This window comes from Danio rerio, chromosome 7 (assembly GCF_052040795.2).
Source record: "Danio rerio strain M-AB ecotype USA chromosome 7, GRCz13ab, whole genome shotgun sequence".
Classification (NCBI taxonomy): Eukaryota; Metazoa; Chordata; class Actinopteri; order Cypriniformes; family Danionidae; genus Danio; species Danio rerio.
Genome location: NC_141027.1, coordinates 9,465,001 through 9,490,000, shown reverse-complemented (window position 1 = coordinate 9,490,000; position 25,000 = coordinate 9,465,001). Strand labels below are relative to the sequence as shown.

At 40.7% G+C, this 25,000-nt stretch overlaps 2 protein-coding genes and 1 long non-coding RNA gene across 12 annotated transcripts in view; 2 read left to right on the top strand and 1 right to left on the bottom strand.

The window, feature by feature from the left end:
• Positions 1 to 22,136, top strand: part of lrrk1 (leucine-rich repeat kinase 1) — a 198,839-nt gene extending 176,703 nt beyond the window's left edge. For 3 of the 10 annotated variants that reach the window (XR_015495051.1, XR_015495049.1, XR_015495052.1), the window contains 6 exons: positions 2,047 to 2,164; positions 5,260 to 5,376; positions 7,244 to 8,139; positions 11,741 to 11,842; positions 19,538 to 20,048; positions 20,238 to 20,290. Coding sequence is in view for 3 of the 10 variants with exons in the window: in XM_087260147.1 (XP_087116273.1) it covers positions 2,047 to 2,164; positions 5,260 to 5,376; positions 7,244 to 8,139; positions 11,741 to 11,842; positions 19,538 to 19,715 (1,411 nt within the window). In the remaining 7 variants the exon portion in view is untranslated. Of the gene's footprint in view, positions 1 to 2,046; positions 3,647 to 3,728; positions 4,627 to 5,259; positions 6,016 to 6,236; positions 6,478 to 6,588; positions 6,742 to 7,243; positions 8,140 to 11,740; positions 11,843 to 19,537 lie in introns of those variants that run through there. The other 7 variants (XM_087260147.1, XM_087260146.1, XM_087260148.1 and 4 more) reach the window with 4 other exon arrangements.
• pcsk6 (proprotein convertase subtilisin/kexin type 6) overlaps positions 1 to 25,000 on the bottom strand; it is an 884,625-nt gene that overhangs the window by 389,498 nt on the left and 470,127 nt on the right. The window lies entirely within an intron of this gene.
• LOC147843022 (uncharacterized) overlaps positions 22,906 to 25,000 on the top strand; it is a 3,085-nt gene continuing 990 nt past the window's right edge. Inside the window, exons 1-2 of the long non-coding RNA XR_015495337.1 lie at positions 22,906 to 24,025; positions 24,187 to 25,000. The exon at positions 24,187 to 25,000 is cut by the window's right edge and continues 990 nt beyond it. This is a non-coding gene — a long non-coding RNA (uncharacterized LOC147843022). The remainder of the gene's footprint in view (positions 24,026 to 24,186) is intronic.

The following is a 25,000-nucleotide window of genomic DNA, read 5'->3' as shown; positions in this document are numbered from 1 at the left end:
GCTGTGCCCCATATGGTCTAAAACCTGACAGGTGGGCAAATCTAAGCTTGTTTTTAATAAAACAAATATAAATATGGATATAATAAATAATACTGCTAATAATAATAACATTATACAAAAGCAAATTGTTATGAATGAACTGAAAAAGCCTCCCGAGATGAAGAAGACATAAAAGCAGTGATTTTTCATATTCATGTAGGCTAGAAAATAATATGTTTTGTAATATTTTAATCCTTTATATTTATATCCTATATCTATTCTTATTATATCCTATATGTATCCTTAATATTAAAAAATTTTCATATGTAAAGATATTTGCCTATTGCTCTCTTGTGTGTATTAAGCAGTGTGTAAGCGAGCAACTCTGCGCTGGAGTTTAGACCGGGTTAGTTTTGGTCTAATGAAAAATCTATTATAGTTTCTCAAAATAGCAACGCGCCAGCGGTCCGCCTCAGAACTCCTTCCTTTTTAGACCAGAACGCCTATGGGCGCACAAATGAGCGCTAATGCATTTGCTATTTAAACAGCGTAGCGCAACGCCTCAAAACGACTCTTGCACCAAGCTGAAACTACCAAAAGACTACTGTGCCACGCCTTACGCCACACTGCGCCGGGTGTATGATAGGGCCCTAAGCCTTCAAAGGCAAATACTTAATTTAATTAATGGGGCATATAATTCAATGAATATAATTCAAAAGTTAATATAAAGCATACAATTCAATAAATACGACCATATTAATTCCATAAAATTAACAGCCGCACTGGATAAAATATTTAGCACAACCTTGTATTCTTAATTTGAACAAGAACAAATATTCATCCTAAAATATTAACTAAATGTTTTAAAAAAGCAAAACACTTCCTCAAGCACCAACGTATTGTTACAATATAAATTTATATTTTTGTGATTGTATTTCTTGAAAAGCAATGCTTTAATTAATGCTCTGCAAGATAGGATCTTATAATTCCAAGTGGAAAATGACCTTGTAGAATTAGAAGGTTCGATCTGCATTTGCCCTGTTTGTTTTACTCCAGTTTGTAAATGTTAGAGAATTTACATAATTTACATTTAGAGTACATTTAGGGTCTCTGTCATGTTAATTTAATAAAGAGAACTGTTACACGCATACAGTTAAAGTCAGAATTATTATTATTATTTATTTATTTTTTTTACTTTTTTTTTTACATTTCCCAAATGATGTTTAACAGAGCAAGGAAATTTTCACAGTATGTCTGATTATGTTTTTTCTTCTGGAGAAATTCTTATTTGCTTTATTTCGGCTAGAATGAAAGCAGTTTTTAATTTTTTAAACACAATTTTAAGGTCAAAATTATTAGCCCCTTTAAGCAACTTTTTTTTTCGATAGTCTACAGAACAAAACATCGTTATACAAAAACTTGCCTAATTACCCTAACCTGCCTAGTTAAGCTAATTAGCCTAGTTAAGCCTTTAAGTGTCACTGTAAGCTGTATAGAAGTGTCTTGAAAAATATCTAGTCAAATGTTATTTACTGTCATCATGGCAAAGATAAAATAAATAATTTATTAGAAATGAGTTATTAAAACTATTATGTTTAAAACTAAATGTGTTGAAAAAAATCTGCTCTCCGTTAAACAGAAATTGGGGTAAAAATTAACAGGGGGACTAATCATTCAGTGGGATTAATAATTCTGACATTAACTGTGTATTGTATGCTATATGGAATGCCAAAACTTTGAAGCTCAATATCTCAAAATTATTCAGAACACAGATAGAACCTTATAATTCTAAGGCAACGTTTGGTCAGGTAGTATAAATAAGTTAAAATAGCTTTAGTCCAGTTTTCACAGTTGAAGGTCTTTTCAGTGTAATATAAATGTGACTGCTGAAAGCCCAAACACTGAAAGAGCAAATTGCGGTTTTCTAATGGTTTTAGTTTGCACAAAAATTATTATTATTATTATTTTCCACCACAAAAGCATCACTTGTTTGCATGGGGTTTACAGAACTGCTGCGCCCAAAGACATTCTTATTTTTCTCTTTATGTGTGGTGTGTTTTTTTCCAGGAACTACTCGGTGGTGAACTTGGCCAAGGGGCAGGTGGAGGTGAAGCGGATGCCATGTCCAGGAACCCGGCTGAGCTGTCAAATGAAGATGGAGAACACGCTCTGGACGGCCACTGAGGTGAGTTTCTGAAGCAACACACACTTTTCCTAAAATCACTAGTAAACAGACCACTGTAGACTCACTGTAGAGCGGGTGTGTGTTCACTTTGGGGCTGGTCACTTCATCCTTTTTCTCTTATCTGATAGCTATTTGAATGTAAAAAGGACGGGTGTTAATGCCATCCGAAATGCATGTCAGATTAATATACATCAGGGAAAATAAGTATTGAACACTTCACCATTTTTTTAGAAACATATTTTTAAAGGTGCCGTTGACTTGAAATTGTCCCTGGATGGTGGTAACACACCAAAGAAATCCATATATGCAAAGAAAACAAATCTAATTAGTTCGCAAATTAAGTTATGCATAATAAAATGAAATGACGGAGGGAAAAAGTATTGAACACATGAAGAAAGGAAGATGTACAAAGGCAATGAAGACCCAGACAGCAGCTGAAATCTCTCAGTAGTTCTTCAGCAACTTTCTGCCCTTCCTCGGTGTAAATGAATATCAGCGGCTTCAGTCCAACATCTACAGTAGCAGGAGGATGAAGATGAAACCAGAGTGGACATTAAAGCAAGACAATGATCCAAAACACAGCTGAGAAGACTCTCAGATTTGTTAAGAGAAAGAAACTCAAGCTGTAGAATGGCCCAGCCACTCCAGAAAATACTAATTAAAGCTCATATTTGATAAACGAGACCCACAGAACCATCAAGATTTTGACACACTGTTGAAGTCTGTAAAAAAATCACACCTGAGCAATGCATGTGACTTCATTCTCCATATTAGAGGCGTCTTTAAGCTGCCGTCACCAAAAAACCTTTTATATAAAGTATTAAATAAGTTTCAGTAGTTCAGCGCTTTCTCCTTGTGTTGTGTAATTCCATTGTTATTACACAGAACTCATTTCTCAGATGTTTTTGTTCTGTTTTATTTTTATGTTTGTATTGTCTGTGTTTTTACCAAAATCCGGTTCGATTCCATGTCAACAGCTCCTTTAGAAATATTATTCCCAGGAAAAAACATGACATGTTCAATACTCATTTTCCTTGCCGTAAATCCAATTTCTCAAACCACTTCAAGGGGTGGTCTGGGATGCATTCAAGATAAAACAATTCATTTAATCGTTCTGCAAGTATTGATGGTGTGCGGGATCTTTTTTTTTTTCAGATTTTACTCAGAAAGCATTTTAAAGAGATGTGTTTGACATGTAGCAAGTCATTTATTTGTGTATTTAAAAAAATACTAGAATTTAGTTTGCGTGCATTAAATAGGTCAAAAGTGACAGTAAAGACATGTAAATGCTTTTTTTCCATCACATTTTTCACAAAAATATGATGACGATGATGATGATGAAGCCTTTATTTGTCAATAGCTATGTTTCCATCCACCTATTTTATGCGCATTTTGCAAATGCGCATAAAAAAACAGTTGATGGAAACGCCATGATGCACATAAATTTTGCAAATGCGCATAAAAAAACCAGTTGATGGAAACGTCATGATGCACATAAATTTTGAAAATGCGCATAAAAAACTTATGTGCCTAACTGGGTAGGATAAACTTTTTATTCGATAAGAAAAGATGCGCATTAACTGCGATGGAAACACTTTTACCGCGCAAACTCCAGCATGCGCATTAAAAAAGGTCATGTGATTTGTTAAAAGAGATCATGTGATGCTTAAAATGTGTGTGAATGGACAAAACGTCAGGCTGAGCACATTATAAAACATCTGAAATGTTGTTTTGGTCATTATAAAACGCCTTACCATTTCAGTATTAATGTTATTATATTATTAATGACCTCCAGAATCAAGAGCGTCTGTGCTCCGCGTCTGACACCTTCAAACGCCACTGAGCGTTCACTGCTTGTCAGGATTGTTTTCTGAGGCGCATTCATTAAGAAAAGATTGATGCAGCTTCTCCTACTGCAGAAAATGCAGTTTTTGCTGTTGATATTTGGCGCCAGTTAATCAGGAAGTGATGATTTTGTTCGCTTTGACTCGTTGGATGGAAACGCTGCTTCATTCGCACAACTTTTATGCGATAATCCAGTTTTGTGCATAAAGTTTATTCGCATTTTTGGATGGAAACATAGCTGCATGCACTTTTACATGTAGCGAAATCGGATCCCTCTGGCTAAACACAAACATCACACTTTTCAGCGGAAGACCGGTCAGACTAGAGGTAGCTTTTAGAAAGAGAAAATAAGGGTGTACTCACACTATGCACAGTTGCCTTGAACCGGGCCAAAGCACGCTTGTCCCTGCCACCCATCTCACCCGGCGACCCACACTCACATTATATTCGGACGTGGGCACTCTTACGTCATCGATGATGCGCTGGTCAGCAAGAAGCGCTCTTGCTCAGCACAGTGGAGATTTCTTTAGGCAAGGCAAGTTTATTTATATAGCACATTTCATACACATTGGCAATTCAAAGTGCTTTACATAAACAAGAATAAAAGAGAGAAGTGTAAAAAAATGTAAAGAAATAATAAAAATAAAAAATATAAAAATAAGAATAAAAAATAGATAAAACAGATAAAAATGTGTTAATGTTATAAAATAATGAAAAAGAAGAAAAAAAAACACAATAGTGCGATCTGTCGGACGCAGCACAGTGCTCATTCAGTAAAGGCACTTTAGTTATATGGTTTTAGTGGTTTGGGATGCGGTGACACACATTCAAATATTTTACCAAACAGATCCGCCACTTTTGAGGCTCATAAACAACCATAAAGTCCTCGTGCTGCTGGAATTAGGAGGTTTGCTGAAGGTGCAGCAGTCGTGCAGCATGGAAAATGTAATTTGATGCAGTGTTCTTGTCTGGTGTGAGACCAACTTCATATCATATCTCAGTCAGGCAGTGAAGATCACAGATTTTAAACAAATCAAATATTAAATGTGGTGAGTTTATAATGGCATGATAGTTCACCGGATGCATCTGCTTTTTTCAATTTTCTCAAAATTAAAAGTCTCTGTGCATATGCCACTTTTACCAGCACTACAGTGTGCAAAGGGCCTTCATTTTTAAAATGGTAGTTAATGAGATTTGCTGCTGTCTATGTCAGCAGATGAATGCTGATGGTTATGTTGGTGTTTGTGCAGGAACAGGAGGTGTTGATCTACAGTCTGAAAGAGATGTGTCCTCTCAATCAGCCACAGAAACTGCTCTCCTGCCCGGCTGTTGTCACCTGTCTGTTTCTGCTGCCCGCCGGGAAAGAGGTCAGATATTCTCATGCAATCTACACTTCTGCTCATCACGTTCTTGCTGCTTTGGTTCAGATGCCCTATATAAAAAAAATGAAACCAAAGTTAAAACATTTTCACTTCATGTTTATAGTCCGAGCTAAAGATTGACACTTTTAACTTAAGCAGTGCATGTGCTGTTAAAGTTATCATGAAACGGAAGTTAAGACTGTCCATTTTTCCAATATCGAAACAAATTGAAATGGTCCTGAAATGAGGAAAAAAGTAGAATGGTGCATGATTTTGTCCATTTGCAAATAACTGGATAATTGGAAGATGGGTGTCACTACCAAAATAAATTAGGATTTACTAAAGGACATGCACTGACAGCCCCACCCTTAATGACTGATAGCTCCACCCTAAAGGACTGATAGCCCTGCTTTAAAGGACTGATAGCTCCACCTTGAAGAACTGATAGCTCCGCCCTAAAGGACTTATAGCTCCACCCTGAAGGACTGATAGCTCCACCCTAAAGGACTGATAGGCCCACCCTGAAGGACTGATAGCTCCACCCTAAAGGACTGATAGCCCCACCCTAAAGGATTGATAGCTCCACCCTAAAGGACTGATAGCCCCACCCTAAAGGACTGATAGGCCCACCCTGAAGGACTGATAGCTCCACCCTAAAGGACTGATAGCCCCACCCTAAAGGACTGATAGGCCCACCCTAAAGGACTGATAGCCCCGTCCTAAAGGACTGATAGCCCTGCCCTAAAGGACTGATAGCCCCGCCCTAAAGGACTGATAGCCCCGCCCTAAAGGTCTGATAGGCCCACCCTAAAGGACTGACAGCACCAAACTATTAGACTGAAAGCTCCACTGTAAAGGACTGATAGCTCCACCCTAAAGGACTGATAGCCCTGCCCTAAAGGACTGATAGCTCCACCCTTAAGGACTGATAGCCCTTCCCTAAAAGACTGATAACTCCACCCTAAAAAACTGATAGCTCTGCCCTAAAGGACTGATAGCTCCACCCTTAAGGACTGATAGCCCCTCCCTAAATGACTAATAACTCCACCCTAAAAGACTAATAGCCCTGCCCTAAAGGACTGATAGCTCCACCCTAAAGGACTGATAGCCCCACCCTAATGGACGGATAGCCCCACCCTAAAAGACTGACAGCACCAAACTATTAGACTGAAAGCTCCACCTTAAAGGACTGATAGCCCCGCCCTAAATGACTGATAGGCCCACCCTAAAGGACTGATAGCCCCGCCTTAAAGGACTGATAGCCCCGCCCTAATGGACTGATAGGCCCACCCTAAAGGACTGACAGCACCAAACTATTAGACTGAAAGCTCCACTGTAAAGGACTGATAGCTCCACCCTAAAGGACTGATAGCCCTGCCCTAAAGGACAGATAGCTCCACCCTCAAGGACTGATAGCCCTTCCCTAAAAGACTAATAACTCCACCCTAAAAAACTGATAGCCCTGCCCTAAAGGACTGATAGCACCACCCTAAAGGACTGATAGCACCTCCCTAAATGACTAATAACTACACCCAAAAAGACTAATAGCCCTGCCCTAAAGGACTGGTAGCCCCACCCTAAAAGACTAATAGCCCTGCCCTAAAGGACTGATAGCTCCACCCTAAAGGACTGATAGCCCCACCCTAATGGACGGATAGCCCCACCCTTAAGGACTGATAGCACCAAACTATTAGACTGAAAGCTCCACCTTAAAGGACTGATAGCCTCGCCCTAAATGACTGAAAAGAAGTGAATATATCAATAATATTGTATTGCTGTCAGGTAAATAGTTATTAGAATCTTTGAAACAGTAACTGAATGTGTTATAGCGTCTAGTAGTATAAACCACATTAACCCCGTGTCTTCTGTTCAGTCTCTCCCGCAGGTGTTTGCAGGCATGTCTGACGGTCTGATGGCCGTTTACTCTTTAGTGGACGACATGCCGGAGGAGAACGAGAGGTACGTCTGCTCGCACTCCATCAACAAACACCTGCTGAACATGACGGATTCGGACCCTCGGCAGCGGCCTTACGCAGTCCGCTGCATCGTCGCGGTGCGCAGCGGATCCGAAATCTGGTACTCCAACGGGCCAGGAGTAATCATCATCGACAGCTTCACGCTTCAACCCGTTCACCGGCTGGACCCGTACCTCCCGCCAGCCTGCCTGGTGTCAATGGCTTCATCTCTGAGCTGCTGGAACGAAGAGGCCGTGTGGTGTTTAGATAATCACACTAACACCCTGCTAATGTATCACGCTGCTAGCTATCAAGTGTGCGCTAGCTACAATTGTAGCGATGCTAACCCACTACGTGACGTTTTCCCAGTGCAGAGGCCGAGTGGGATTGTGTCGCCTGATGAATCTGATATTGCAAATTCTCGAAAACAGAGTTTGGATTCAGTGAGGGTTACAGTGACGCACAGCGAGGACGCAGGAACGCAGATTTTATGCCAGCAGGACTCTTTGGATTATTGCTCCGTGTCTTCGGGATTCAGTTCAGAGATGTTGGATCAGATCGGGGATCTGGAGCAGGCCGGATCGGCGAATGCTAATATGGAGCGCTCGAACTCTGCAGGACTGAGCTCTCTGACCAGCTCCAGCAGTTTGCCTTTATCTGCAGATTTTGAGGAGGTGGAGGACGGGAAGCTTTCTCCTGATGTTCTGTTGTCCAGGAGTGGGACGGATCCAGAGCTGGAGGATCACAGCTATACACCGCTGCATCTCAAGGCCCTCAATATCATTCCTGTCAACAGCACCATCTGGGTGCCCAGGTACGACCCACTGAACATGTCAATGCACATACAGATGAAGTCTAAATTGATTGGCCTTCAACCAGTTATTCAAGGCAAGGCAAGTTTATTTATATAGCCCATTTCATACACATTGGTAATTGAGAGTGCTTTACATAAACAAGAATAAAAGAAACAAGAAAATAAAAAATAAAAATAAAAATGGATTAAAATGTGTTAAAACCATTTAAAACCATCGTATTGAGCCGGCAACCTGAACTTGGGTCTCAGGCCTCGTTTACACTAGTGCGTTTTATTTACTAGTGCACACACACACACTCTCAGACAAGCGCTGCAGTCCATTGACCCAGATGAGAGTTGTGCTAGTCGGACTGCTCATCAAGCATCTCCCGCTGGCTCTAATCTCACTATATTTATTAAATGTGACATTTCATCCATCTTATTGTCTTTATCTAACGACGTATTCCCTGACTTTGGTCATTGGAATCTATTACTTGTTCTCAGGTAACGTGTTTTGGCTAAGCGCAAAGATAAGTTAATGATTAATGTAGCCTATTCTGTATATTGACTGATCGCTTGCCTTTATTTCCTATAATGTATAAACTTATTGTATGTTATACTTTTATAATGGCCATTATCGATTATTAAAACTGATATTCAGCAAAAGAGAGGGTATGTTTCGTATTTTCACTGAAATTGAAAGGAGGCAGTTGTTATGGCTCTGCTTTGTTATAAATATCCACACAGTGAAGATGACGCTCATATATGCAGCACGACGCCTCAACATTTCTGCTGTCTGTTAAGTTGCTAATATTAAAATGAAAATAGGCAGTTCCTTAAATCATGTTTACATTTTATTGTTGAGAAAGTGAAACAACGTAGCCAAGGTGATGTGAATGAAGTTATAAAGTACACTGTTCCCTTTGAAGATTTACCCGTGTCCTCGGTAGTCTGTTATCCATATCGAACTGAGAAGGGGGAGACTGCAGCCTTGATCAAACTTGCAAAATCTAAACTTACAAGGAGAGGATGCAGGGCTAAACTGTGTGTGTTAGGCTACTTAATATTGAGGAAAAGCCCCAATCAGAGAGGCGAATGTCAGCAGCCCCGCCTCCGTTTTCAGATGTCTCCGTTTTTGCTCATCCACACTGAGACGGAGCAGCAGCATTTTAGAATGAAAACGGCCTCTCCTGTGTTTTCAAAACGCTCTATTTTCAGCCCTCGAAAACTCCGGTGTAGTGTGGACGGATGCCGTACCCGTAGCAAAACTTATGCGTTTTAAAACTAAAACGCATTAGTGTAAACGGGGCGTCAGTTTGTGCCTAAACCAGTCTGATTGTGTTAAATCAGATCTCATTTTCAGGCTGTGATGTTGCGAACGTGTCCTCCAGGAGTTCATCAATTAAACATTGGTTAAAGAGGGTTTAAGCACAAGATCAAGGGCAGAGTGGAGTGTTATTTCAGACGAGCACATTCAAATCTGCATGTTTTATTCATGACCCTGAAGAGCTTTATAATGTGACTCTATTGGGGTCACACAGGTGTCGAGATGTTCAGCTCCAGGGAAAACGGCGCGCCGATTTGGACAATGATTTATAAAGCAGATTCGTGCTGTAAACTGGGTTGCATCTCTGTTATACGCACACGAGAGTTCGCTATTGTGTATCAGCATACAATGTGCTTATTCAGCAAAACTATAAAGGACTAAATCACTAGACAGTGCTTTGTAACTCTACTCTTGTAACTGTTTATTTATTATTAAGTAAAAGGTTTTGTTGGCCAGCACGGTGGCGCAGTGGGTAGCACGATCGCCTTCCTGTAAGAAGGCCACTGGTTCGAGCCTCGGATGGGTCAGTTGGCATTCTGTGTGGAGTTTGCATCTTCTCCCCATGTTGGCGTGGGTTTCCTCCGGGTGCTCCAATTTCCCTCACAAGTCCAAACACGTCCTATAGCTGAATTGAATAAGCTAAATTGTCCGTATTGTATGTGTGTGAATGAGTGTGTATGGATGTTTTTCAGAGATGGGTTGCAGCTGGTAGGGCATCCGCTGCGTAAAACATATGCTGGATAAGTTGTTGGTTCATTCTGCTGTGGCGACCCAAGATTAATAAAGGGACTAAGCCGAAAAGAAAATTAATTCATTAATTAATTGTAACCTACCGTTTCAACTACCTGACCCGCACGGACTTTGTTTTACCCTGTAACTAAGCCCACACAGAATCTGCGCACGCAGATTTTTAGCCCATCGTTTTGTCTTTTTATTTACCTGTGTAAATGTGTGTAAACTGATATTTCAGTTTTTTAAATAAATTTCAGTAAGATTATTGACTAATATTAATGTTTATATGATTTGTTTACAATACAGTTTGTAAAGTAACATTTTCTGTCTTGTTGTAGATTTTTTTTAAATGTTTTATACATTGTGCAACATGTATTTTTATCTTATGTGAATTCGGCATAAGTTTTTGTATTTTTCATGAGCGGGTTGCTGCTTCAAATGTGTGGGGCGGAGGATCATGATGCCGGCTCAGCATCGTGATGTCTATCGGCCATCAACCCAACTCTAGACTGTACCTTTGCTTTTTTTTTTGTAACTAAAACCTGATCAATTTCTTGTTTGGGAGTAGGATTGGGCCGATAGACGATGCCCTCATCCATCGCCGATGGCCTATAGACAACACGATGCTGAGCCGGCATCGCCGATCCTCCGCCCCGCCCCCTTCGCAAACCCGCTCGCGAAAAATACACACTTAGGCCCTGTTTACACTAATACGTCTTAGTGTTATAATGGAAAATGATCCACAATCACACCGTGTTTTACCTAGCATTTCTGAACAGCCCTCCGTCCGCTGAAACCGCACATCACGTGACCACACACACACTATCATGCGCTCATCTGAGCTCCAGTGAGCAGTGCATGTTGGACAGTTTATCGCTTCTCGCTATAGTTGTTAAACGTGATATTCAGACATCCAAAGTCTCCTGGAAGTTCTAGGAGTCTCCTGCAAATGCGTAGAGACTGCCGGATGCCCGCAAACGAGTGATAATCTCCCTGAAATAGCGCATCTCCCTCCCGGTCCTCAAATAAGTCGCGCACCCTTCTCACCCCTCACCACCGGATCCCTCCTCACTCTTCAGACACGTTGCGCTTCCCCGCTTTCACATGACGACGATGCCATCGTCCATCGCGATGTTTCACATTAGACATCATATGATGTCCAACTGGGAGGTTCATGGGGAAAATAAGAAAATGTGTTTCTAATAAGCTCACATGTTTAGAGATATCAAAACAAAACAGTTTTGGGAAGGTTACATTTTGCTAATAAATAAGAAAATGTAAAAGATTAGTATTTTTACACATTACTTCTAAAATAACTGTACATTAATGCAAGCTATTTGTATATAATTTAAATGTGTGATTGTGCAGTGCAATCTGATGGCTGGCTGTGTGTGTGTGTGTGTGTGTGTGTGTGTGTGTGTGTGTGTGTGTGTGTGTGTGTGTGTGTGTGTGTGTGTGTGTGTGTGTGTGTGTGTGTGTGTGTGTGTGTGTGTGTGTGTGTGTGTGTGTGTGTGTGTGTGTGTGTGTGTGTGTGTGTGTGTGTGTGTGTGTGTGTTTATTCAGGCGTGGAGGAGACATCATGGTTCTGGAGGTTCAGGATCAGGCCGGTTCTCTACGGGGTCGAGTGATCGGTGTGCTGACGGTGCCTGGAGTGCAGGAGTTTGGGTACAGCGTTTACACAAACACACACACAGTCAACATATACTGTTCATGATGACACACTCGCCTCAAGGCAAACACAAGCCCACACACACACACACTTTTTTAGCATTTCTGCACTGATTCTTGAGGGGAAAACACTTTCTCTAGAAACACAGTATAGTGTAGAAGTACTTTAGTGTGTTTTACACTGTATAACTAGTATAAAGTTGCTAAAAAAAATAAGCTACTGCCTTAGGTAAGTGATAATGCACTTTTAGGTGGTTGTTCTTTAATTAAAAGTAAAGCTGACAGAAAGTAAACGGCTGAATGGAGCATACACTAACCTGTGTATTATTCAGTCACAAGATGAAACAAGATATTCAGACAAGTGCGATGAAAGATACGCATAGAGATATGACTGTACCCATTAACGGTCAAGATGTTGGACAAATGAACTGTTGTTTTCACAGAATAAAGCCCTTCAGTGTCATACAACAGTGATCCGCTTCACATCAGGCTGCCGATAAGTCTGTCAAACACCACGTTTTCACTCCAGTCCCGCTTCATAACTTTCTTTGAGGGTTTGAAGTAAATCGATCTGTGAAATGTGCTGCAAATATCACATTATAAGGCCATTTTGCAATTATAAATCTATTAAAAGCACACTAGGTCACTAATAAGGTGTTAAAATCAGGGACGAACCCGAAGGTAAATGAATGAACTTAAATTATTCAATAGATGTACAGTTGAAGTCTGAATTAGTCACCCTCCTGTGAATTATTTTTCCTTTTTAAAATATTTTCCAAATGATGTTAACAGAGCAAGGAAATTTTTACAGTATTTCCTGTAATATTTTTTTCTCCTGGAGAAAGTCTTGTTTTATTTTGGCTAGAATAAAAGCAGTTTTTAAGTTTTTAAAAACCATTGTAAGGTAAATATTAAATGTAAAAGTAAATTTGGTAAAATATAAACATATATTTGGAAATTTAGATTTTCTACCCCAGTAAAGGCTTCTTTCTCATTATGTAGTTAATAACTAAAGATATTCTACGTGACTTTACGTGTTTCCATGTCAGTTCTTGCATGTTTTTGGCTGTGAGACGTAGTTTGGACAAAGTTGTCGGCGATTCTTCCTATTTGAAAGTCATGCAATGTGAAACCCCCTGTCGCCTTGTAGTGTAAACAAAGCAGCGACGAAACGCTAGCTGCAGTGTGAAAACATCTGTGACAGGACTACTTTGAAAATCCTGCAGTCTGAACTTGTGTATTTTTCGTGAGCGGGTTGCTGCTTCGAAAGGGTGGGGCGGAGGATTGGCGATGCCGGCTCAGCATCGTGATGTCTATCGGCCATCATCGTCCATCAACCCAACTCTAGACTGTACCTTTGCAAAGATTTGTATCTAAAACCTGATAAATTTTTTGTTTGGGAGTAGAGTTGGGCTGATAGACGATGCCCTCATCCATCGCCGATGGCCAATAGACAACACGATGCTGAGCCGGCATCGCCAGTCCTCCGCCCCGCCCCCCTCGCAAACCCGCTCGCGAAAAATACATTAGCCCCTTTAAGCAGTGTTTATTTATTTATTTTTTTGTCTACAGAACAAACTAGAGGTCTGCATAAATTTCCGAATAAAGCGCAGGGGGCGATCGGTAACGGGTTTAATTTGGGACAGGATGCGTATGTATGTGTGTAAATGAAAAAGCGCGACGCTGTGTTTAGCTTGTTTGTTGCTGTGTGTATGTGTGTATGTGTGTATGCGCGCGCGAATGAGAGAGAGAGAGAGCTTTGCCTGTGTGTGCTTGGTGCTTGTGTGTGTGTGTGTGTGTGTGTGTGTGTGTGTGTGTGTGTGTGTGTGTGTGTTGGTGCGCGCGCAAATGTGTGAGGGAGAGCTTTGCCTGTGTGTTTGCTTGGTGCTTATGTGTGTGTGTGTGTGTTAGTGCGCGCGCGCAAATGAGAGAGAGCTTTACCTGTGTGTGTGTGTGTGTGTGTGTGTGTGTGTGTGTGTGTGTGTGTGTGTGTGTTAGTGCGCGCGCAAATGAGTGAGGGAGAGCTTTTCCTGTGTGTTTGCTTGTTGCTTATGTGTGTGTGTGTGTTAGTGCGCGCGCGCGATTGAGAGAGAGAGTTACCTGTGTGTGTGTGTGCGTGCGTGCGTGCGTGCGTGCGTGCGTGCGTGCGTGCGTGTGTGTGTGTGTGTTAGTGCGCATGAATGAGAGAGAGAGAGCTTTGTCTGTGTGTGTGTGCTTGTTGCTATGTGTGTGTGTTTTTACAGACAGCTTGTTATAGGCTGTCCAGACTCTGTACTCTGCGCGGTTTTCGGTTTTGTTCTCCCCCCGCTCTTTCCAGCGGGATCGGGCGCGGCGGGTAGAAAACGGGGGAGGTTGGGCAGCGGGACAACAAATGCTTAATATAAGCAGGAGTGGTCAGGTTCGGGCTAAAACCTGGCGGGTGCGGGATTCAAAATTTAGTCCCGCGCAGATCTCTAGAACAAACCATCATTATACAATGACTTGCCTAATCACCCTAGCTAGGCCTTGTCACTTTAAGCTGAAAACTAGTATCTTGAACCATATCTGTGCTGTCATCATGGCAAAGATAAAATAAATCAGTTATTATACATGAGTTATTAAAACCATTATTGTCTAGAAATGTGTTTAGAAATCTTCTCTCTGTTAAACAACAGCAGGGTCAACAGCAGGGTCATAAGTAAGCCCACACGAAATCTGCTCGCGCAGAAATCAACAGATTTTTTGCCCATTATTTATTTTAGCAAGTAATTTTGTATTTACAGTGTAAATTTCCTGTGTTATAAGGTCTTTAATAAGGCTTAAATTTAACCTCAAAAGGGTGGACGATATGTAACAGAGAGGCAGATGAGGATGTGTGTTGATTTCCAGCACCTGTTTCTTCTCTGAAAGCCTCCTTCATCCTCACTATTCAATAACACAAACCCTATGTCCTTCATCACAGTGCTGTCTGATCGCCCTCAAGATCACAGGCTGAAGGACAGAGGGAGGACACAAAAAATACCATCAGTGACGCTATCACAAAACAGATAATGCTTCATACATAATTCTGTATGGCACACACACATACAGTGCATCAGGAAAGTATTCATTCACTCCAAAGAGTTCAGTTTTAGTCTCATCAGAGCAGAGAATTTAGTTTCTTATGGTCTGAGAGTCCTTCAGATGCCTTCTGGCAAATTCCAGGCAGGGAGTGTCTTCCGTCTGGCCTCTCTACCATACAGGCCTGATTGGTGGATTGCTGCACAGATGGTTGTCCTTCGGTAAGGTTCTCCTCTCTCCACAGAAGAGCGTTGGCGCTCAGACAGAGTGACCATTGGGTTATTGTTTACCTCCCTGACTAAGGCCCTTTTTCCCTTGATCACTCAGCTTAGATGGCCGGCCAGCTCTAGGAAGAGTCCTGGTGGTTAAACATCTTCCACTTATGGATGATGGAGGCCACTGTGCTTATTGGAATGTTCAGAGCAGCAGAAATGTTTCTGTAACCTTCCCCAGCCTTGTGCCTTGAGACAATCCTGTCTCGGAGGTTTACAGACAATTCCTTTGACTTCATGCTTGCTTTGTGCTTTGACATGCACTGTTAACCCTGTAACCTTATCTAGACAGGTGTGTGCCTTTTCAAATCATGTCCAATCAACTGAATTGACCACAGGTGAAGCTGCTGAAACATCTCAAGAATGATCAGTGGAAACAGAATGAACCTGAGCTCAATTTAGAGCTTCACACCAAAGGCTGAGAATACTGATGTACATGTGATTTCTCAGGTTTTTATTTTTAATAAATTTGCAACAAGTTTTTAAAAACTCTTATTTCACATTTTCATTATGGGGTGTTGTGTGTATTTTGAGCGCTATGAATACTTTCCGGATGCACTGTATATTAGGGATGTAACGGTATCACAATTTCACGGTACGGTAATACCTCGGTATGAATGTCACGGTACGGTATTTATTGAATCATTTACAGGAAAAAACAAAACTTATGAAAATACTCCAAAAAAGTGCCAAAAGTGTCAATGACATACAAATTAGTCATCTATCTGTAAGCTTTGAAACAGGAACTTCAATTTTAATAACAAAAAAATATTAAACCATGTAAAAAAAATAAAGTTTCAATTTAGTATTGTTGAAAACTCATCACATTCAACATTTAATCACTCACTCACTTAGATAGAGATGGGTTTAAAGGAAAATTATCATATAAATATAATCTGGTAAAAGCTGGTATCTCTGGGTATTTACAATGTCCCCTGCAACAGAAAAAAACCCTCTCATTTGGGACTGAGGTTTCTGGGACAAGAGAGATATGACTTGGCCCAGGTTGACAGCAGTGGGTAACGTTGTGCATTGTCTTTCCCCCACTTGAGAGGACAAACCATGAGTGAGATAGAGGTCTCATGTCTACATCAATCTGAACAGTGTGCTGTGTTTCTGCAGTCCCCATGACTGATTATTAGTCGTATTCCCCAACTTGCTGGCATGTGCACACACAGGGCTCAACCTGTGCAGTGCACATGCCCTTTTTAGTCTTGGATAGAAAGTTCCCTTCCAAAATGATCAAAAGTGCCCCCGCGACGCGACATACCCTCCGTCCCGCTTTACAGTATGCGCGCGACAACACAGCTGATCAGAACGCGCGAGACAACACAGCTGATCAGAACGCGCGAGACAACACAGCTGATCAGAACGCGCGAGACAACACAGCTGATCAGAACGCGCGCGACAACACAGCTGATCAGAACGCGCGCGACAACACAGCTGATAAGAACTCGCGCGACAACACCGCTATTCAGTACGCGCGCGGCGACAACACCCGCTTTAGGGTTTTCCAGCTCTTTTTGATCCCCGCTTCTAGCAGCACACTCCATTTCCGCATTACTGGATCTGTAGCGACAACAGATCGTAAGGGATTATGGCCAAGCCTGGGCTGATGGGAATTGTAGTTTTCGCTACCTCCCGTTCGCTTCATTCGCCTGAGCAAATTTTCTCAGAAGATCTATGGTTTTACAGAGTCATGCGACTACGGTAATATCGAAAAAAATTAATATTGCGGTATGACGGTATTTACAATACCGTTACATCCCTACTGTATATAGATACACACATACATACATACATTTAAAGTAAGAATTATTAACCCCTGTGGATTTTATTTAACGTATTTCTAAACATAATAGTTTTAATAACTCACTCCTAATAACTGATTTCTTTTTATCTTTGCCATGATGACAGTACATAATATTTGAATAGATATTTATCAAGATACTAGTATTCAGCTTAAAGTGACATTTAAAGGCTTAACTAGGTTAATTAGGCAAGTTAAGGTAATTAGGGGAGTCTTTAGCTGCGTCCCAAATGGCACACTATGCACTCATGGACTATGTACTTATGCACTAACACAATTAACAGGATAGTACATGTATGTAGTGGCGTCCCAAATGGCACACTAATGTTTTTTTACTTGGCGGAAATTTAAACTGTTTCCCTGATGACGTTTGACGGTTGCCAAATCTGTGAAATAAATGACCGAATTATCAAATAACACCTGCCGTGAGTATTGCCACATTCACCATCGGGAGGCGCTATAATCACTCTCGTAGGAGAATTTTGCCTTCACAATCCCAAATAAATAAAGTTATCCAACATGTGCTCTTGATAGCTCCGCCCCTTCCGCTGCGTGAGCAAACCTGCAGTCGTTGATTGCGTGAAGTGTCCATCATTACACATTTCATTTTACCGGCTAAATGAGTGCATCATCCGGGTAATTAAAGTGCACTTACTATTTTTAGAGTTTTCAGTGTGAACACACTACTGATACTATTTATACTACAAAATGGCGTAGAATAGTGCATAAGTGTGTAATTTGGGACGCAGCTTTTGTATGACGATGGTTTGTTCTGTAGACTATTGGAAAAAAATTGTCGAAGGGGGCTAATAATATAGACCTTAAAGGGTCACAAAACACATTTTTGAGCTGTTGACAGTCGTATATGTGTCCCACACTGCTAAAAACACTATTAGGACACCTATATTTCACTAAAAAGTGTAAATTGGTTGTATTTGCGTTATCTCAAGCAAATTCGTACTTCCGGTTTGAAACAAATTTTTGAAGCTGCGACACGGTCATGACATAATAGCCTGTATTCCAGCGTGCAGACTGTGCGTCTGTGCCAGAGTGAGTCTTATTACGTCTTACAGTGTGATGCATTAATGCAAGAGTAAGGCTTGGTTCAAACCAATCAGCGCGCTCTATTGTGCAACTTCATTAATATTCATTACTGTCACAGTGTTTAGACGACAGAGACGACACGTTGTGTTGGCAAAACAAGCGTGAAGTGTTGCTTTTATAGTTTGCTGCAGTTAAGTTTTGTTTTCATTTTCTCTCTGTGAGAGCTTATCTGGATCACGTGTGGATTAACAGTGTACGCGACGCTCGACAACAATAACTTACGTGTCTAAGGAGGAACATTGTTTACCTGAGAGCTGTTCTCATCTGCAAACGCTGAGATCCGGATTCGCTTGTAGTCTCCTCTTAATAAAGACGCGGCTCTAGTTGCTGGTGATTTTCCTGTCTCTACAGATTTGGTAAGTGAGCGACCAGTGCTCTTTGTTTATTCAGTTTGTTCGTATCGAACTAAGTTAACTATTGCACCGAGTGTAAACATGTTAGCACCACAACCAAACTTTAACCTCGTGTAGGGTTTTTACCGCATTTAGTGACCGGAATAACACACGCGGCTTTCTGACGCTACCTGCCGTGTGCATCTAAGTTTCCGGGAAATGCAGAGGTTTTTTTTGTCTCATTCGATGAAAATGAAAAATACACGCTTACAGCAGTTCCTCGAATCAAATATCTCGTTTGTCGCGAGGGACATGAATGAATTCCCTGAATGAAAGAGCCAAACTGCAGTTAAAGTCCACCATTTAGTAATTTGGCAAATAATTCGACTACAGATGTCCATGTAAACACAGTCACTTTCTCCCCTGTGTGTGTGTGTTTTGACTCTGAAACTCAGCGCGTGCCCAAATAGACACTCCCACACCCTGCCTCTTTTCTTCCTCCGACACTCCCCCCTAAACAGAGCTGGACACGCCCACTTTTCTGACTTTTTCCAAAGTAGAGGTGTGAAAACACCCTGCTGAAACGAGGGGGTTTCATGGCCCTTTAAAATCTTTTTAAAAAATACAAAACTGCTTTTATTCTAGCCCAAATAAAGCAAATCAGACTTTCTTCAGATGAAAAAACATAAGAGGAAATACTGTGGGGGGAAAAACAGCCACCAACTTAACAAAAGGGTAATCAATCTAAACAGTTCACAAGGGTTAAAAGAGAGATCTATGAGGGGTGTACACATTTATGCGGACCACTGCATATGTAAATAAATGATTAGCATAATTCAGATTTATTAGAATATAACGACTGCGAAAACCACTATTCAGCTAGAAGACTATGAAGAGGTGTTTAAGGCAGAGATTTAGCAGAAGTTCTGGTTCTTATAAAGTGTTTATCATAGACTGGTGTCTGTCCTGGTCGACCCGCCGTCAGCTCTGGCTGTAAACACTCATTCATTAAACAAGCGCTGCTTTCAGGCCCTCGGCGGGAACTTCCAGGAACAGAGGCTTCGGTGCTTCTGCGAAGAGTCCGGCCGCGTTTATTTATTTCCAGCTCATCCCTTCTTCTCCTCTCTTCTCGCAGGACTCTGGCGGAGGTGGCGCTCGTGGCTAAAGACACCGTTGTGTGCGGCTTCCGCAAGGAAAACATGGCCTGGTGCCTGGCAGTCTGGAGGAGCTGGGGAGCCCGAGAGCTGGAGCTCTTCTACAGGGGGTACGAGGAGCTGGGACGCCTGGAGAGCAGCCTGAGGAAGAGGAGGTAGAGGAGGATTGATGGACTATAATAACACTGTAACACACACACACATTCACTTGAACACACATGCACATACTACGTGTACTGTAAACTCAAATACATATGCACACACTTGCACATAAACACACACACAGATACATACAATACACACATACACATGCACACACATGTTGTAAACTCACATAAACATGAACATACATGCACACACACACACACACCGTACTGTAAACTCAAATACTTATGAACACACATGCACGTTAACCCACACACACATAGCATACACACGCTCGCATGTATATACATACATAGATACAGAAATCAAACATACACACACAGAGACGTACACAAACATACAATATACACACGTCAACATGGGCAAACTCTTGCAGACACACACACACACAAACAATATACACAAACATATTTACATATACACACACATGAACATACACACTCTCATACATGGTTAGAGACACATTTGCACACACACACATATATGTACAATAAACACACACACATATTTACATAGACACACTTCTACATAGACATACTTTCATACATACTCAGAGACACACTTGCATACACACACTCGCACGTACTTACATACACATACATACAACATACACACACATACACACACATCAACATAGACACACTCACACACATGCACACACAAACATACAATATACACACATTAACAGACACACCCACACAAACGCAGAGACATACTTGCGCACAAACACACAATATACACACATCAACATACTTCCATGCACACATTCACTACACACATAGTTGCACACAGGAACAGACACACACACACACACACAAACACATATTTACATATACACACACAGCAGCATATGCACACTCTCACACATACTCAGAGAAACACACACAGAGACATACACAAACATACAACACACACACACACGTATTTACATATACACACACATCAACATAGACACACTCTCACACAAACTTAGACACACTTGCACACACACACATTAGCACACAAACATACAATATATACAGACATAATTACATATACACACTTCAACAGACGCTCACTCGCACATACTCAGAGAAACACTCACACACACACACACACACACCCACACACACATCAACAGACACACTTTCACACATACTTAGACACACACACAAACATACAATGTACACACATTTACATATACACACACATCAACATAGACACACTCTTACACAAATTTAGAGACACACTTGTACACAAACATACAATTTACGCTCGCGCACATTTAGGTATACACACTTCAGCATAGACATACTTTCACACATACTCAGAGACACATGCAGACATACACTCACACATACACACACAGATAAACATTATACACACATCAACATAGACACACTCTCACACATACTCAGAGGCACACTTGCATTCACACACATACTCACACACATACACACACCCGACTGTTACTCCAGGAAATCTAATCCTGCTGGACTCGGCCGCATACACACATTATATATTCATAAACGCAGACAGGCTGAACGCCACACACACTAAATGCATCGACATACACATATGCATACATTCAGCCTCAAGCACTGAATACATTCAAAAATAAGGCTTCTTGCATTCATGAATCTGGTGTGTGTGTGTGTGTTAAAATGCCAAGAAAGAGATTCATGAGTTGTGAAGATGCTGGTTCTCAGACTTTATCAAGTGAACCAGCAGCAGACTCGATGTGCCTTTGGATGAAGCACACGCTGTTCTGAAAGTGACCTGCAATAAGAAAACGTTTGAATGGTAGAACTCATGAAGCTCCGCCTATTCGGTGATCTCATAATAGAGTGCAACAGAGCCCCGCCCACATTTTCAAGTGGTGCTCGTTTCATTCATTTTCCCATAGGGATTTTTAACAGGTGTTTGATAAACTGTAGCTGTGTCTCATTGCAGAGGCTGCATCCTCCGAAAGATGCACATCCACATCAGTCAAAGTTATTTTAAAACGTATTGTAATTGATCTGAAGGATCAATTCAGTGCAGGATGTTTAAGGCTACAAAGGATCCATTAGTTGTGTCCTTCATTACCTGGATGACGAAGGACACATTTTGAGGCTGCATTTGAAGGAGCCTTCTAATTTTTTCGAAATGAGACAGCCTTCATCACGCCGCGATGACGCAGCGCTCCTTCAATGCATGCTTCGAAGGATGCAGCCTCTGAATTAAGACAACTTGTTATGAATAAGAATCGAATCAATGCCCTTTAAGGAGAATCACAACATTAAATATCATAATTTCAAGCACAAATAGTGGAAAATTGCACCAAAATATAGGAGGAAAATCCAGCTTTTTAGTTATGAAAAAAATTATGAGACCACTTAAAAGAATAAAACTTAATTTTATTTTAACTGGGCAGGTTAGGGTAATTAGGCAAGTTATTGTATAACGATGGTTTGTTCTGTAGACTATCTGAAAAAATATATAGCTTAAAGGGGCTTATAATTTTGACCTTAAAATGGTTTTAAAAAATTAATAACTGCTTTTATTCTAACCAAAATAAAACAAATAAGACTTTCCCCAGAAGAAAAAATATTAACAGACATACTGTGAAAATTTCCTTGCTCAGTTAAACATCATTTAGGAAATATTTAAAACAGAAAAAAAATCTAAGGGGGGCTAATAATTTTGACTTCAGCTTAGTATCATTATTTTAAATGAATTAATTATTGTAAACTATTGTAAATTATTATAAAACTACAAATATTATGGGTGGCGCAGTGGGTAGCGCGTTCGCCTCACAGCAAGAAGGTCGCTGGTTCGATCCTCCGCTCATTTGGCGTTTCTGTGTGGAGTTTGCATGTTCTCCCTGCGTTCGCGTGGGTTTCCTCTGGGTTCTCCGGTTTCCCCCACAGTCCAAAGACATGCAGTACAGGTGAATTGGGTAGGCTAAATTGTCCGTAGTGTATGAGTGTGTGTGTGTGTGTGTGTGTGTGTGTGTGTGTGTGTGTGTGTGTGTGTGTCTGTTTGTGGATGTTTCCCAGAGATGGGTTGCGGCTGGAAGGGCATCCGCTGCGTAAAAACTTGCTGGATAAGTTGGCGGTTCATTCCGCTGTGGCGACCCCAGATTAATAAAGGGACTAAGCCGACAGGAAAATGAATGAATGAATGAATACAAATATTATTTTAAAAGTATTATTTATTTAAAGAAATTAAAAAGTAATTATAGATTTTTTTTAACAAATATAAATTAGACACGAAAGCAAAACCATGAGACTCAAAACTCCCAACACTTTTTAAACATTTTTAAACATTGGTGCAAATAACAACAACAACAAAAAAAAAAGTCTCAATTTCTTGGGATTTACCATTTATAGTTTGTAATGTCATGTAATCTTTGAAGAATGGACTTGGAAACTGTATTTTGTAAAAATTTAGCTGTTTATTCTGTAGCTTAAAGATGATGTAACCTACTTAGTTTGAAATGTACATAAATTGGCTTAAAATAAAATTGGATTAATTCTGTAAACTACTGATGACTTTTAAGTGGTCTCTTAATTTTTTAATAACTACCTTTACTTTATTTTGGTCAATTTTCCACTGTTTTAATTTCATAGTGTATACACTGCCTAACAAAAGTCTTGTTGTCCATCCCTGTTGTAAGAGCAACAAATAATAACTTGACTTCTAGTTGATCATTTGGGAAAGTGGCAGAAGGTAGATTTTTCTGATGAATCATCTGTTGAGCTGCATCCCAATCAGAGCAATCAGTCAAGTTTGGTTAAGAAAATTTATGGTTTGGGGTTACATTCAGTATGGGGGAAGTGCAAAAGATCTGTAGAGTGAATGACATCAACAGCCTGAGGTATCAAGATGTGCTGCCCATTACATTACAAACCACAGGAGAGGGCAAATTCTCCAGCAGGATAGCGCTCCTTCTCATACTTCAGCCTCCACATCAAAGCTCCTGAAAGCAAAGAAGGTCAAGGTGCTCCAGGATTGGCCAGCCCAGGTCACCAGACATGAACATTATTGAGCATGTCTGGGGTAAAATGAAGGAGGCATTGGAGATAAATCCATAGAATCTTGATGAATTCTGGGAGTCCTGCAAGAAGATTTCTTTGCCATTCCAGATGACTTTATTAATCAGTGATTTGAGTCATTGCAGAGATGTATGGATGCAGTCCTCCAAGCTCATGATGGAGTCAGACACAATATTCACTCTGTTTCCACTGCAGCATGACTTTATATTCTATACTGGACATTATTTCTGTTAAGTGTCAAGACTTTTGTCTAAGCAAGTCAGACCTTACTGTCCTAATTCAGGGGTGTCCAAACTTGTTCTTGGAGGGCCGGTGTCCTGCAGATTTTAGCTCCAACTTGCTTCAACACACCTGTGAGAATGGTTCTAGAAAGCCTAGCAAGAGCTTGATTAGCTAGGTGTCTGATTGGGGTTGGAACTAAACTTTGCAGGACACCGGCCCTTCAGGACCAAGTCTGGACATCCCTGTCCTAATTGAATAATTAAAAATCAAGGCATGATCATATTTCATTTTGGTAAAATAAGCGTAATCTAGAGGCCTTTGCCTTTCATTTTAGCCACTTCTGATACCAAATGATCGACTAGAAATCAAGTTAATATTTGTTGTTCCTAAAACTGAGATAAGTCTTTTGTCAGGTAGTGTAATGTTGTTACTCTCCTGTGAGTGAATTGATTCTATTATTGATAACAGTAATAATAATAATAATAACAGTAATGGTACAGTGATAATAATTTAAAAAATAATAATTAGCTAGTGCAGAGTAACAGAATTAACATACACCCCCTCCAAATCCCAACAAACATTTAACAGTTTACAAGTAATTGTTATAAATATATAGATATAGATATATACACTAGATGTCGCCTGGCCTATTGTTGTCTATTGGACGGAATGTGTCAATAGCGCCGCCATCTTGCTACAGGGTAGCCCTCCTTTGAAATGAATGCGGGACCAAGGTACAGTGGAGGATTGTGGCCATCCGAAGCCAGAGATATACACATATACACATATATCTATGATCGGGAGTTTTCCTGGATGTTAGTATGTATTTTATTTTTTTTCTAATTACGAAAATTATAATTTTACATCACTTTTCTACATTGATGGATCAGTGACCGCACTGGCATTCCTGACAAAAAGCTTGTGTTTGTGTGTACTGAAATGTACTATTCACCCTCCCTGTTAAATTTAATATAATCATGTCCTGAAACACAGCTCCTCTCCTGCTTTCCCTTCTCATACTGACGGAGGGAGCGATTC